The sequence below is a fragment of the Lonchura striata genome, chromosome 2 (genome assembly GCF_046129695.1).
Source record: "Lonchura striata isolate bLonStr1 chromosome 2, bLonStr1.mat, whole genome shotgun sequence".
Lineage (NCBI taxonomy): Eukaryota > Metazoa > Chordata > Aves > Passeriformes > Estrildidae > Lonchura > Lonchura striata.
In genome coordinates, this window is record NC_134604.1 from 106318832 (window position 1) to 106331154 (window position 12323).

Sequence of the window (12323 nt, forward strand, 5' to 3'; positions counted from 1 at the left end):
CACTCTGTCATTACCCAAATGACTTCTTTGAATGCTTGCAGATTGATTCACTTGTTCAATTTTAAATGTTTCAAATCTATACAGCTGATTACTCCAAGAAAAGCAGTTTTCAGTTTAGGGCTGACTTTTTTTTTCTTTACTGAATTGACAAATTTTTCATTTATATATGACATTAAAACTGTTTTATCCCTGTGCAGCAGAATACACATCCTAAAATTTGTCTGCCAATCTTTTCTTCCTCTTTGAAAACTTGAAGTGGAAGAAGTGAACTTTTAAGTTCTTTGAAATAATTATTTTATTACCTTTAAGAAGTATTTTTATTGACAAAGTTTTTTTTAGCTGCATTCTTATATGTCTCTCTTCTTTTTCATTTAATATTATTCAATCTAAACCAAAAGCAGAAGCTAGTGCTTCAGGTGCTCTAAAACACTTAAATATGGAACAAATACAAAACATAAAAATCCACATGTAAATTTATGACCCAGTTCTTCAATGCAGAATTGACAAAACTGACACACAGTACATGAACAAACTCCTTATCATTGTTAATTGCAGTGTTTTAAGAAAGTCCCCTAACGTGAGAAGTACAGCAATGTTAAGTCCCTTAGAAATTTTTTATGTATTAAACTGAAATTTGGCTATATTAAAAAAAATCAGAAAAAATGGTCTGATTTTTGACACAGTTTCTATTTTTTTCTGTACAAGTTTAAAAATTCTCACTAAGTAGCAAAATCAAGCTGAAAATGCATTTTACAACACTACAATTTGCAGGGTGAAACATTTACCTTGAGTGTAAGCATAGTCGTCTGATCCAGAACTAGAACTTCTCTGATACTTATGGCTTCCTTTTTCTCCTCCAGATCCTGGGATTACAGAAATAGGCTGAATAGGTTCTGGTGCTGCAGAACGCTCTTCTTGGTCCACTAAATTTAAAAGATTCTCAGTCGGTGCTCGACCTACTGTGATTTTAAAAATGGTTGGGTTTGGCTGAGACACCATTACCCGAGGAGACTGTGTTGGTGCACCTGCAGGTCCAGCTGGTTGAGTGTAGGTAATATATACTGGATTAACACTAAATGGAGGTTTGGGTTGTCCCGACATACCTCTGGATGGAGAGCTTGAAGGAGGAGTAGTGGCTGCGTACAGCGGGTGCTGGTTTCGTTGAGATGGTTGATTACTTATAGGTGAAGGGCTTCTGTTCATTGCAGTCCCAGGTCTTTGCGGTGGCTCAACTGTAATTTCTATTTTATTCATGGAACCTTTGGATAAACTAGGTCCAGCAAAAGGAGGAAGGTATGATACAGAGTGACCACCTTGCTTTTGAAAAGTCTGGGATGCCTGCTGATACGGATGGGGTGGGACAGTGGAAGGACTAGGAGGCATGAAAACATGTGAACTCTGGTGACTCAACTGAGGAGGTTGAACTTGGTGTTGAGGAGAGCCAAAGGGAGAGGGACACTGGGATGCCGGTGGGGATCGAAAAGCCGACTGAGGGATCTGGGGTTGTTTTGGAGAATACTGAGAAGGTTGGTAGTTCTGTTGATGCGGATATACAGGTAGAGGACGAGGAGTATAATGTGGAACTGGGCCCTGTGGCGATGAATGCCACTGTGTGTTCTGAGGAGTCTGTCGTCCAGAAGAACTTTGAGATGTTTGTCTAATATAAATAGAGCCAGGAGTCCCATAAAGATTGCTTGGAATCTGTGGAAGAATTTGTAGAGCTCTGGGTACACTCTGTCCAGAGGGGAGGTTTTGTGATACTGTAACAGTAATGGGATTTGTACTGTACCGAGGTATGTGCATATACGTGGGAGGGCCTTGCATAGCAGACGTGTTCATTCCTGGTTGTATGGAAGATGGCTGTGGAGGTGGCTGTGGAGGAGGAGTAGCTGCATTTCTATTCTGGTCATTCACGAAAAATGGATTGTAACTAGGAGAAGCTGCCACAACGGCGGGAGCAGAATGTGGTTCTTGAACTAAGCAAATCAGCTGTTTACCTGCCGTGCGCTGCGGGTCAATGTGTCCATCGCTTGAGCTGTGTACCAGTGTACGACCACCATTAAGTTGAGCTCCATCCCCCGCGTGATAGCTGGTATGAGGATGAATACCCAGATTGATGTGCAAAAGGCTGTTTCTATTCATTCTGGTGTCATCAGGGCTGTGGTACTCCATATACAAATACTTGCTGCTCTCCTGTGCGAGAGCTCGACAACAGGCATCGAGGTTGTTGTTGTTCTAGGAGCAAGAACAGACACCTATTACTGCCACAGAGCACAGGAAAGAACTCAGCCCTCCGTGTTCAACATCCAGCTGAGGCCACAACCAGGGCTGGACACAACTAGGGGTAGCATTTCATACACAGGTTTTGTGAAATAAAGATGACAATTGCTACATGGTATATGAGTAATACATAGCTCACATTGCGTCTGGCAAAATGCTCTGGTAACATTAGTTACACTAGGACATATCAAAAAAAACCCAAGTCCAGTTTCAGAAAAGCAATGGTTACAACTCTCTGCATGCTCTTCAAGGAACAAGTCTGTACAATTAACTATTTATAGTAACAACACAAATCAAATTAAATTAGACCAAAATTGCAAACTCTGAAAAAACAAAACAAAAATGCATAACATTTCAGTGTTTATCTGGGTGATTACTGCTTTCACTTTCAGTTTACTGTTTACATGACTATTCTCTTCACTCAGAAGTTTAAAAACCCAACATTTTAAACCAGCTTTTATTCGTAGAACAGTATTTAATACCTTAACAATTAAGTCAAAATATTGCTTGAAGAAGTCCCAGGGATTCCATAAAGAACATTACAATTCCAAGCAAATTTAAACTGCCTTTAAGAATTTCAGGCTTAAGGCTAAAAAAGATTTATTCATACATCAGTGAGAAACCAAATATCCCTTTTAAATGTTTGATTTGTTCTGTGGTGGTGGCAGTTGAAAACTATACAGACAGTAAATTATGAATCAAATGAGAAATATAATGGGAAATTCCTTTTCCCTTCTTGCCCTCTCCACTAATTTTAGCTTAATATGTAGTCTGTTAAAAGAACAACATACATGATAGCTTTTCCAAGTGAGTAAAATCACTAGAAAGCGTTCCAGATGGTGGATTTATTTTTCTCACCATTTTATCATGTAACAGCCTCCATCAGCTGTGGTTCAGATATTAATTTAAATAGTAGCCAAAGAAAACAAATTTCACTTTAAGTTCAACTAAATCTGACCCTTAGCACCCTTTGTTAAACATGACCCAAGACTGGTACCTTCTGTGACAGAGAGCACCTCCTTCCATGGCCAATGTGTACATATATGCACATACACCCCTGCCTTCCTCAGTGTGCTAAAATTACCATTCTAAGGAATGGACATTAATAATGGCTGCACTTCTATTTTAAACACTATCACTATATAAATTTGTATGCATGTATTACATACATTGCCTTGCAATACAATTTTCAACAGCCACTGTCTGAAAAGTCATATTTCTTTTCTCATGGACTATACCTAGTCAATCTTAATACCAGAGTGAAGATGATTTTCCCAAAATTTCATATTATTTCACTATCAGATGAGCTTGCATAGTCTGTATCTTCTCATATGAAGAGTTAGTACCAAACATGACAGAATAGTCCAGCACTTGAATAGGAAATGCCCTCACTCTACAGACACTTCCTCCCTTGACAACCTTCCTCCATGGTGAGCTCTCCTTCTAGGCATCAGTGATCACTGGGAATATCCAGATATATCACTAAAAATTAAGACCAGAATATGTGGGAACCAGACCTTGTAATAACAACCAGCACCACAATGCCAAGACAGAAGTCTCCAAAAAGTAAACCACTACCATCAGCCACTTGCCATCTAAACAGAACTTCTTGAACAGAGCCTTCAGTTTCCTTAGGTCACTTGGTCAAGGTGCAAGTAAAGAGACTATATAGAGGACAGGCTCTGAGCTGATTTTATTAGGGTCCAGAATATAGTTGTTATTTCAAAGGACCCTCAATTTTTGACAGGTCTAAAACTCCAAACTGATTTAAATCTAGAGCATTTATTGCAAATGGCTATTGGAAATCAACTAACATCTTTAAAATATAAAGTGAGTTTGGAAACAAAATGTATACTTTAAAACATAACAAGTACTTGCTAAGCAAAGTTAACTAGCTATCCAGAATGCCATGTAATAGATACAGAACACCATATGCTTCTGCAGCATTATGGGTTCTTTAATTTTATCAGTTTAAAAATGTCTGTGACAAACACAGTTCATCAAAAGGATCGTGTACTAAACAGTACAGAAGATATGACTGTCAGGATAAGTAAAGCTTTAACTTGAAGGATTTCCCCTGCTTTACATTTGTCTGAAAGCAATTAATTTTTATTTGTATGACTTAGAAAACAAAATGCAAAAATTACAACCCCTATTCTATGTCAACCTACTCATCTACCAGGGACAGGCAGGATGCAAGAACAGCTTTCCAACCTCAGCCATGGCCACAGAAGGCCAAACCAGATCTTGCATGTTTCTATTACATTCCTGATTCCTCTCATTAACTGAAGGTATTCCCAAATGACCACTATTTATTATATGTGCTAGGTTATTATCACTTCCAATTTCTGATTTTAGATGAAGGCAGAAGGATGAAATGGAAAGGAAAAGGAGTGCAGAGAGAAGAACCACCACCTGAACTAGAAAGAGAGAAGTACAACTAAACCTCTGGAGAGCCATGAGAAAAAGATACCATGAAGAGGGAAAACTGTCAGATTGCTAGCTAAGTCCAGCTCCTTATCTTGGAAGGATGAGTGACTGTTTACTAAAACCTCCTCCAGTATATCTATGTTATTTATGTAGCCATCATCAATTAACATCCTATTAGCCACTTTATCATCCATATGCATACATTCACAGGTCACACAGACAATGAAAAACATCAGTGCAAAATAACCTCCACAAACCTAAGTGAGGAATGACAGAATTTTTGTATCTAAAATACAGGCCAGAAATGCAAGTAGTGGTGTTCTTCCAACCTTTTAAAAACCAGGAGAATGAAACTCTATGCTCCACATGTACTACTATAAAGGGTTTTCATCCTGAACTCGTAGTTCATGCCAAAATAAAAGAGACAGACTCTTCACCATACCTGAAGCATGCACTGAGATACCACCCCTTCAGGTATCTCAGGGAAACGCTGCCGGAGATCATGGAGTACCTGCACGTCAAGCTGTTGGCTGCCCTGCGCCATGCCAGGTGGATGATGTTCCAGATTACCAGAGAAAGGAAGTCAACAGGCCTTCCAGTGATTGTGGTCTTCTGAGGCTTCTGGCATTTTCTGTAAGAAAGAAAACACAATCTTTTAAGCCATCACAACTTTTTGTCCTTTCCAAACTGCTTGTGTAGAAAAACTACTATAATGCATTTTAACTACCAAGAGAGACAATAGCTTAAACATAAGGGTGGAAACAAACATGTCTCAAATAGTAATATTAAAACATTTAATATACCACAGGTATGTCTATATGGCTTTGCACTGGAATGTGCTAGTTCAGTTCTTTACTCAGTTCCACTGTGGCATCATGTGTAACTTTAATTATTGTGACTGCATAAAATGGAACTGTTATATATTTACTCCCAGTGAAATTCTGAACAGTCTGCAGAAAAGAATGAAGTTACCATCAAGTACAGATGTCTTATTTACAACATGCCAGAAATAATAGGCTGGAAAACAAAGTAGCTGCTCTATTAACACGGTTCAAACTCTTGTGTCTTTACATCACTACAAATCCAAGAAGTCAGAAGCAATTTTTGGGAAACTAAACAAGAATTAAACAGAATTTAAAGAGCCCTTTGCAGGATTAGAGAAGCATCTAGGGTTTTTGTGAAGTACCTGTTAAATTTATACTAGCATAATGAGTGACAAAAAACCAAAAAAAATCCCCTACACCTCCTTCCATTTCAAAATTTTTGCATTCAACAACAAAAATATTCTATCTGAACTTGAATATCCAAGGACTACTGGAAGGCAAATACAGTCTGAGTCAACAAACACTTTTTGCACGCATGGCTCATGATTATAGCATTAATCAAAAGGCAGCTGATGTCTAAGTAAAGATTCACAAAAACTTTGCATGAGGTGATGCATGACACAGTCCCTGTTACACATCTATCACTGCTAAGCTTCAAAAGCCTTTCCAACAGTAGTGCTCACTGGAATTAACTGTAGAGAATGCACTCCTGTGTTCAAAAAGGAAATGAGAATCAGGTACCAGCAGAGCTGGTGTTTAATAATATATTAGCTACCCAAAGTCCCAAGTTTAAATCATGCTTATCTTGACCTCAGTGCAACTGTGGGTAGCACATGGCACAAGTATTCAGTCAGCTTTTCATTTGTTAGTTCAACTTCCAGCAGCAGCCTCCAGCAGCACAACAGACCAGCAAATTCACACATACCTCTAGAAACTAAAATTCCAACAGTTTCCTTTGGAAGTTTATTTTATAGGCAAGAAAACAGAGTATGTATCTTCAAAGAAAAGTGTCAGAAAAGTGTTCAGGGTATAAAAAAAACTGAAGTCTTAGGGGTAAAAAAAGCAGGAGTCGAGTCCAGTCCAGGATGTGTGGCTCTGCATGTGGACAGCCCTCAGCTGCCACCAGCATTCACTGAACACCACCTGTGCTCACAGAAAGGGTCCCTCTCTGGCCCATCTCACACATTCCAGTACCCAGAATGACACCTGCCACGTCACACATTTTTTAAGATAAATGAGACAAGTCTAAAGAACAGTGAGATAAGTGAATTATCTTGCTGTGACTTAAGAAATATTTCAATAAACATATATTGTACATCACAATTCATTTCTGTCCACTGCAGTAATGCTTTTTTTTTAAAAGGAAATGAAGCTTCCACCAGAAAATTCCTGTCTACACTCACAATAAGGGATTTTTCAGAAATTTTTTTTTTGTAAATGATGAACAAACATTATACTCTTAAAGGCAGAGCATCACAAGAATACTCAAAGAAAACCTGACAACAATCAAGCTCTATGTGTTTCTAGAAAACTCTCTTTATCCCAGGAGGCAAAGGCTGAAATGCAGTAATGAAGAAGTACCCTACCAGAAAAAACTGCAGTTAAAAACTTCTGTTTTAATTGCATTTAATAATAATAATTAAATTGCAGTTAAAACTTCTGGAATAACAAATGATAGCATCTGAAACAGAAGTTAATTAATTATAAAAATTTCATTTGCATGGGCAAGAGCCTTTGATCATTTCTCTCTTAAAATAAAAGTTTAAATGTAACATGGGTGACTAAATGTAACATGCGGACTAAAGATTCATCCTCAATACATTCAATGTTTTTCTACTACAATTTTAAAGTAACAGAAGTTAACTTTTTGTTTTCTAACATTTCCCAAATATGTGTGGTAAGGTATAACACAAAGTAATTGGCAGTTACTGGCCAACTATAAGTTTTATCAAACTTCTAAACACAACGGATAACAAAGTTCCATTTTTATTTTGAGAAGTTGAAGCTTCCAGCCTTTACAGTTACACAGGCAGCCTTAAAAAGCCTACGAGAAACCCAAAATAACTACTATTAGCGTGAACTAACACACAATCATTCTGAAGTCCTTGGATTACATAGCTAAGCTACTGTGGAAATTTGTTGGGGTTTTTCCTCCTGAGCCAACACCACAAAATTTACTATTGTCATTATGTACAAGCCCAGCCTTTTGTCCTACTTATTGTCCAGCATTTTGTTCAGCTTATTCTACTTGACCTGACTACAAGTGAGTGCACATTTTCCACTCTAAGCAGGCACGAACTGGCTGGAATACAATACCCACTTCCCATGTTGCTCCACAGCACACGGCAGGCAGAGAACCAAGTTATTCAGAGAGCCAAGGGCTTACAGCAAAGGCTGCACAGCTGAGATGCTTAGACAAGAACTCCTGCTGAGCCACAACACACTAGGAAAGCAATCCTTCAAAGACTTTCCTCCACAGCATTCACAGGCTAAGGGACACACTGAGGTACCTTACATGGCCAGCCTTGTAATTACTGAAAGTTCAATGCATCAAACACCAACCCAAAGTCAAAATGAAAACAAGATGTTTCATCTGTAGCTTTCAGAGTTGAGTTGAGAGTAACCAAACTCTAGATGAAAAGTATCCCATAAAGATGGAATAAATTAACAGTGCTAAATACATGGCAGTTCTAATGGCAAAACCACAGCATATTGTCACAGAATTGGTCCCTCTGTGTTAACACACAGAGCTGACCTGGGGAGCCACTCAGTGAACCTCAGGGATTAAGCAAACCATGACTCAAGTCCTAAAGAAATACAATAATTTGCCTTTTCACACCTTTTACATGCTCAAATGATACATACATGAAAACAATACCTTTACATTTCAGCTTTTCCTTAAGCCATTTTTTGTCTATTAGGACTTAAGAAAACAACCAACAGTTCCATCAATCCACTGATGAGTAAATAAAATAGAAGAACTACTACAGTCTTGATCAAATATCTAGAGATGGAAATATTTTCTGCTACCATCTTTTTTGAAGCATTATATTTAAAGACACCTAAATCTCCAGGAATAAGAGCCAATTGAAGCTAAATTATGTCAATAAATACTAATTATGTCAATACTATCTGAAAAGGTATAAATTATGTACTGATGTGCAAGCATACAATTACTATGTATGAAACAATTAAGTAATTCCTGAGTGAATTTCCAAAAAACAAGCTACCTGGAAGACAGTTTCTTAGGCCTTAATAATTTAAATTTAATTGTTAAAGAGTTTTATAAAAATAGTTCAGCATCAAAGTGTAAGGAGAAAAAACCAAGAGGCAGAATACAAAAATTTAAAAATTAGTTTACAGAATCATAAATATACTGGGGTCAGAAGCTACCCACAAGGAATATCAAAGTCCAGCTCCTTGCCCTGCACAGGACAGCACCAAGAATCATACTGTGCCTGAGAGCACTGCCCAAACACTTATTGAACTCTGTCAGGCTCGGTGCTGTGACCACTTCCCTGTTCCAGTGCCCAGCCACCCTCTGTGTGAAGAACCTTTTCCTGATACCCAACCTAAATCTCTCCTGACACAGCTTCAGGCCAGTCCCTGGGGTCCTGTCACTGGTCACAGAGAGGAGATCAGTGCCTGCCCCTCCTCTTCCCCCCATGAGGAAGCTGTGACTGCAGCAGCGTGTCCCCTCAGTCTCCTCCAGCCTAAGCAAGCCCGGAGTCCTCAGTTGCTCCTCACACCCCTCACCACCCTCACAGCCTCCTTGGTAATTACAACTCACATAAAACTGAACAGCTTTCTCCACCTTTCTTCTCACCCTCAGTCAACTCAACTGTACTAACTTGACCTGTTAAAACAACTAAATAAACAAACCAAACACTTTTTAGTAGTTTAACAAGCTTCCTCTGCATAATGCATACCCACTGAACATCATACCACTGCCTAAAGGAAGATGAAAAGGTAAAAAGGGGAAAGGGATACAGGACCAAGAACACCACACCACCTCCCACTTTTCAGCACATGTCAGTCATCTGTCTGTTAAAGCCATAACAAGAGGATACCTTCACCTGAAACAGATTTGTAATAAAAGCAAAAGCTGTTCTTGTATAAACAGCACTAAATAAGGATGGGGATTTTACTAAATGCTGTCAATACTGGAGTTAGCAGAGACCATGCTGTGGCACTGCAAGAAAGCTGCCTGTCAAAGCTACCACCAGATACCCAGTCAGATACCAGGTCAGAACTGAAACCACACTTCAAACTCCCCATCACCTGCTCACCATCCAAGCAATACTAACACTACCCTCTACAAAAACTCTTTCTGAAAACTGTGGCAGATCAACTGATTACAAGCAGCAGCTCTTTACCACTGGAATGATTCCACCCCCTGCATCTCTGCTGACACACTGGTTACATGTTTCCAAAGGCCAGGATACGGTCCATATACTGCTTGCCAACAGTAACACATGAGAAGACAAGAAACTAATTAGCTGAGACAACATATTTAGAAAGCACTTTGTTAGACTGAGTATTAGTATCTTTGGGGTTTAGCTACTACTGTAATTTTAACAAATAAATATAATTTCAGCCATTACTGCATCATCACATCCTAATGCACTTCTGTATTTCAGTACTCAAGTAGATGTTAAGGTGTTAATTATTATGGTACTTCCTACAGTGACTGCAAACACACACCAGAAAAGCTGTTGAAGAGCAACATTTTTGTAAATCAGCTTGTCTAGAACCACAACATTTAAGATAAAAATTCAAACCGAGTTGTTTCACACAAAGGATTAAGTACACAAAAAAAAGTTTTTTAACATCCTGTCCCATACATACCTATTATTTAATAGTCATCAATTATAGCCTTGAAAACATGCCCAGCATCTGACCTGGCTGCAGATGCAATCATGTAATCCCACCTCTAACCCTTAAGCAGCCTCTAGAACCACTGCTACCTTAAATTCAAAGGTGCTTGCCTGCAGTAGAAGATTACATTGGCTGTAATTGTTAAAAATAATCATAAACTATTAATTCCAATGCTGAAAAGACAAGATTTGTACACTAAGTTTGCATTCATTTAACTATTCCAATAAGCAAAACCAATTAACTCATCCCACAAATATCACAACACTTACATCAACCCACCTAAAATGTTGGACTGTTCTTGCAGCAAAGGCAGGCAAATTATTTTATGGTAATGTGACACCTTCACAAAGACTTGCTAGCTCGAAGACCTTAAAATCTCAGAAATACTAGAAACAAAAGTGTTTTAACAGTGCCAAGAGCAATTTTTCCTCACAACCATCTTCAGTCACATACTCACTATATAAACGTGATATAAGAGAAACCGCAAGATTATTTCTCCCTGAAACTGTCCAGCTAAAATAATTTTTAGGATTATATATAGCTAGGCACAAATTTCCACCTCAGAAATTAGAATGCCAGTTTGTTAAGAGAAGTTTTCTTTATTTACAGGGTAATACATCCTAGAGCTTTGGGACTGTATTACTTCACACAGTAGAAAAGACACAACAAAGCTTAAAAACATTTTGTCAGTTCATAGAGACTTATAAAGTTCAACAAAGCAAAATCCAAGTAGTCAAGCTTAGCTTTAAAGCTGAGCTCAGCATGCTGCTGACACTGTTCTGAATGACTGGCTATGTCAGTAAAACCACAGCTTCATGGTTTGGCAAGCTGTCTTCTGATGAACAGTCATTCACTTGTGTAAGAGATCATAAAACCCCTGCATGGTAGGAAGGCAATGTGAAGCACAAAAAAGACGTATACAGTAGAATGAAACTAAAAATAAAGCTGACAAGCTATCACTGTTGACCAATTGATCCCTTATAGTAAAGTTATACAAGCTCTCCTGACAATTCCATACCCCTGCCCATTTATCCATACAACAGTCACCCAGATGTGTCATGCAATGGCCTAGAGCAGCTCAGAGTACTGAAATGGAACATTAATCATTAAAGTCAGCATGATTAGGATACTACCATCTTGGATGAAAAATGAGTGTAGAGCAACAAAGTAATTCCTCCTCTTGTTTGGTTTTTTTTTTCCCCAGTAGCTAAAACTTAAGGAATGATCAGTTTTAGCCATGTTTGAAACTCTTTCCACAGACTCTATAAATGAGGAACAGTGCAATATAGTGTGGTGGATCTTTATCACACAAAAACAATATATAACTCTGAGGTAACAGAAACCTGGACAGAGGAAACCCAATTCTGGCCAAACAGTGACACTGCCTAGAAACACAACTCAAACATAAAAAGCCTGTGCACAAGCAAGTTAATTACACAGGTTGTTACAAAAATTCAAAAAATCATTATCAATCACTGTTTCCTCTTAGGCATGTGTTTTATGTTGTTTTGTGTGCTTTAGTATTTGCTTGCTTTTCTCCCTTTAATTACACTCTGCCATCCTTATGGGCCATCCACATTGAAACAAGCTAGTGTTTAGTGTTACTCATGTACTGTTTTCTCTCTTCCATCTACATCACAGAATCATTAAGGTTGGAAAAGACTTCCAAAATGATCAAGTGTAATCTCTGACTGAATACCACCATGCTCACTAAACCATATCCCTGAGTGTCATGTCTACCCATTTTCTGAACACTTCCAGTGATGGTGACTCCACCCTTCCCTGTGCAGCTTGTTCCTATGATTAACCACTCTTTCAGCAAAAAAAATTTTCTTGATATCCAACCTGAACCTCCCATGGCCCAACTTGAGGCCAGTTCTCTTTGTTCTACCTCTACTTATCTGGGAGAAG

The 12323-nt window shown here is 38.5% G+C and overlaps 1 protein-coding gene across 2 annotated transcripts in view; it reads right to left on the reverse strand.

Annotated features, from left to right (window-relative positions):
* TAB3 (TGF-beta activated kinase 1 (MAP3K7) binding protein 3) overlaps positions 1-12323 on the reverse strand; it is a 43839-nt gene that overhangs the window by 12914 nt on the left and 18602 nt on the right. For both annotated transcript variants that reach the window (XM_021552970.3, XM_021552971.3), the window contains 2 exons: positions 5153-5341; positions 786-2235 (listed from right to left, as the gene is read on the reverse strand). In XM_021552970.3, coding sequence (XP_021408645.1) covers positions 786-2235; positions 5153-5254 — 1552 coding nt within the window. In that variant the 5' untranslated portion in view covers positions 5255-5341. The remainder of the gene's footprint in view (positions 1-785; positions 2236-5152; positions 5342-12323) is intronic.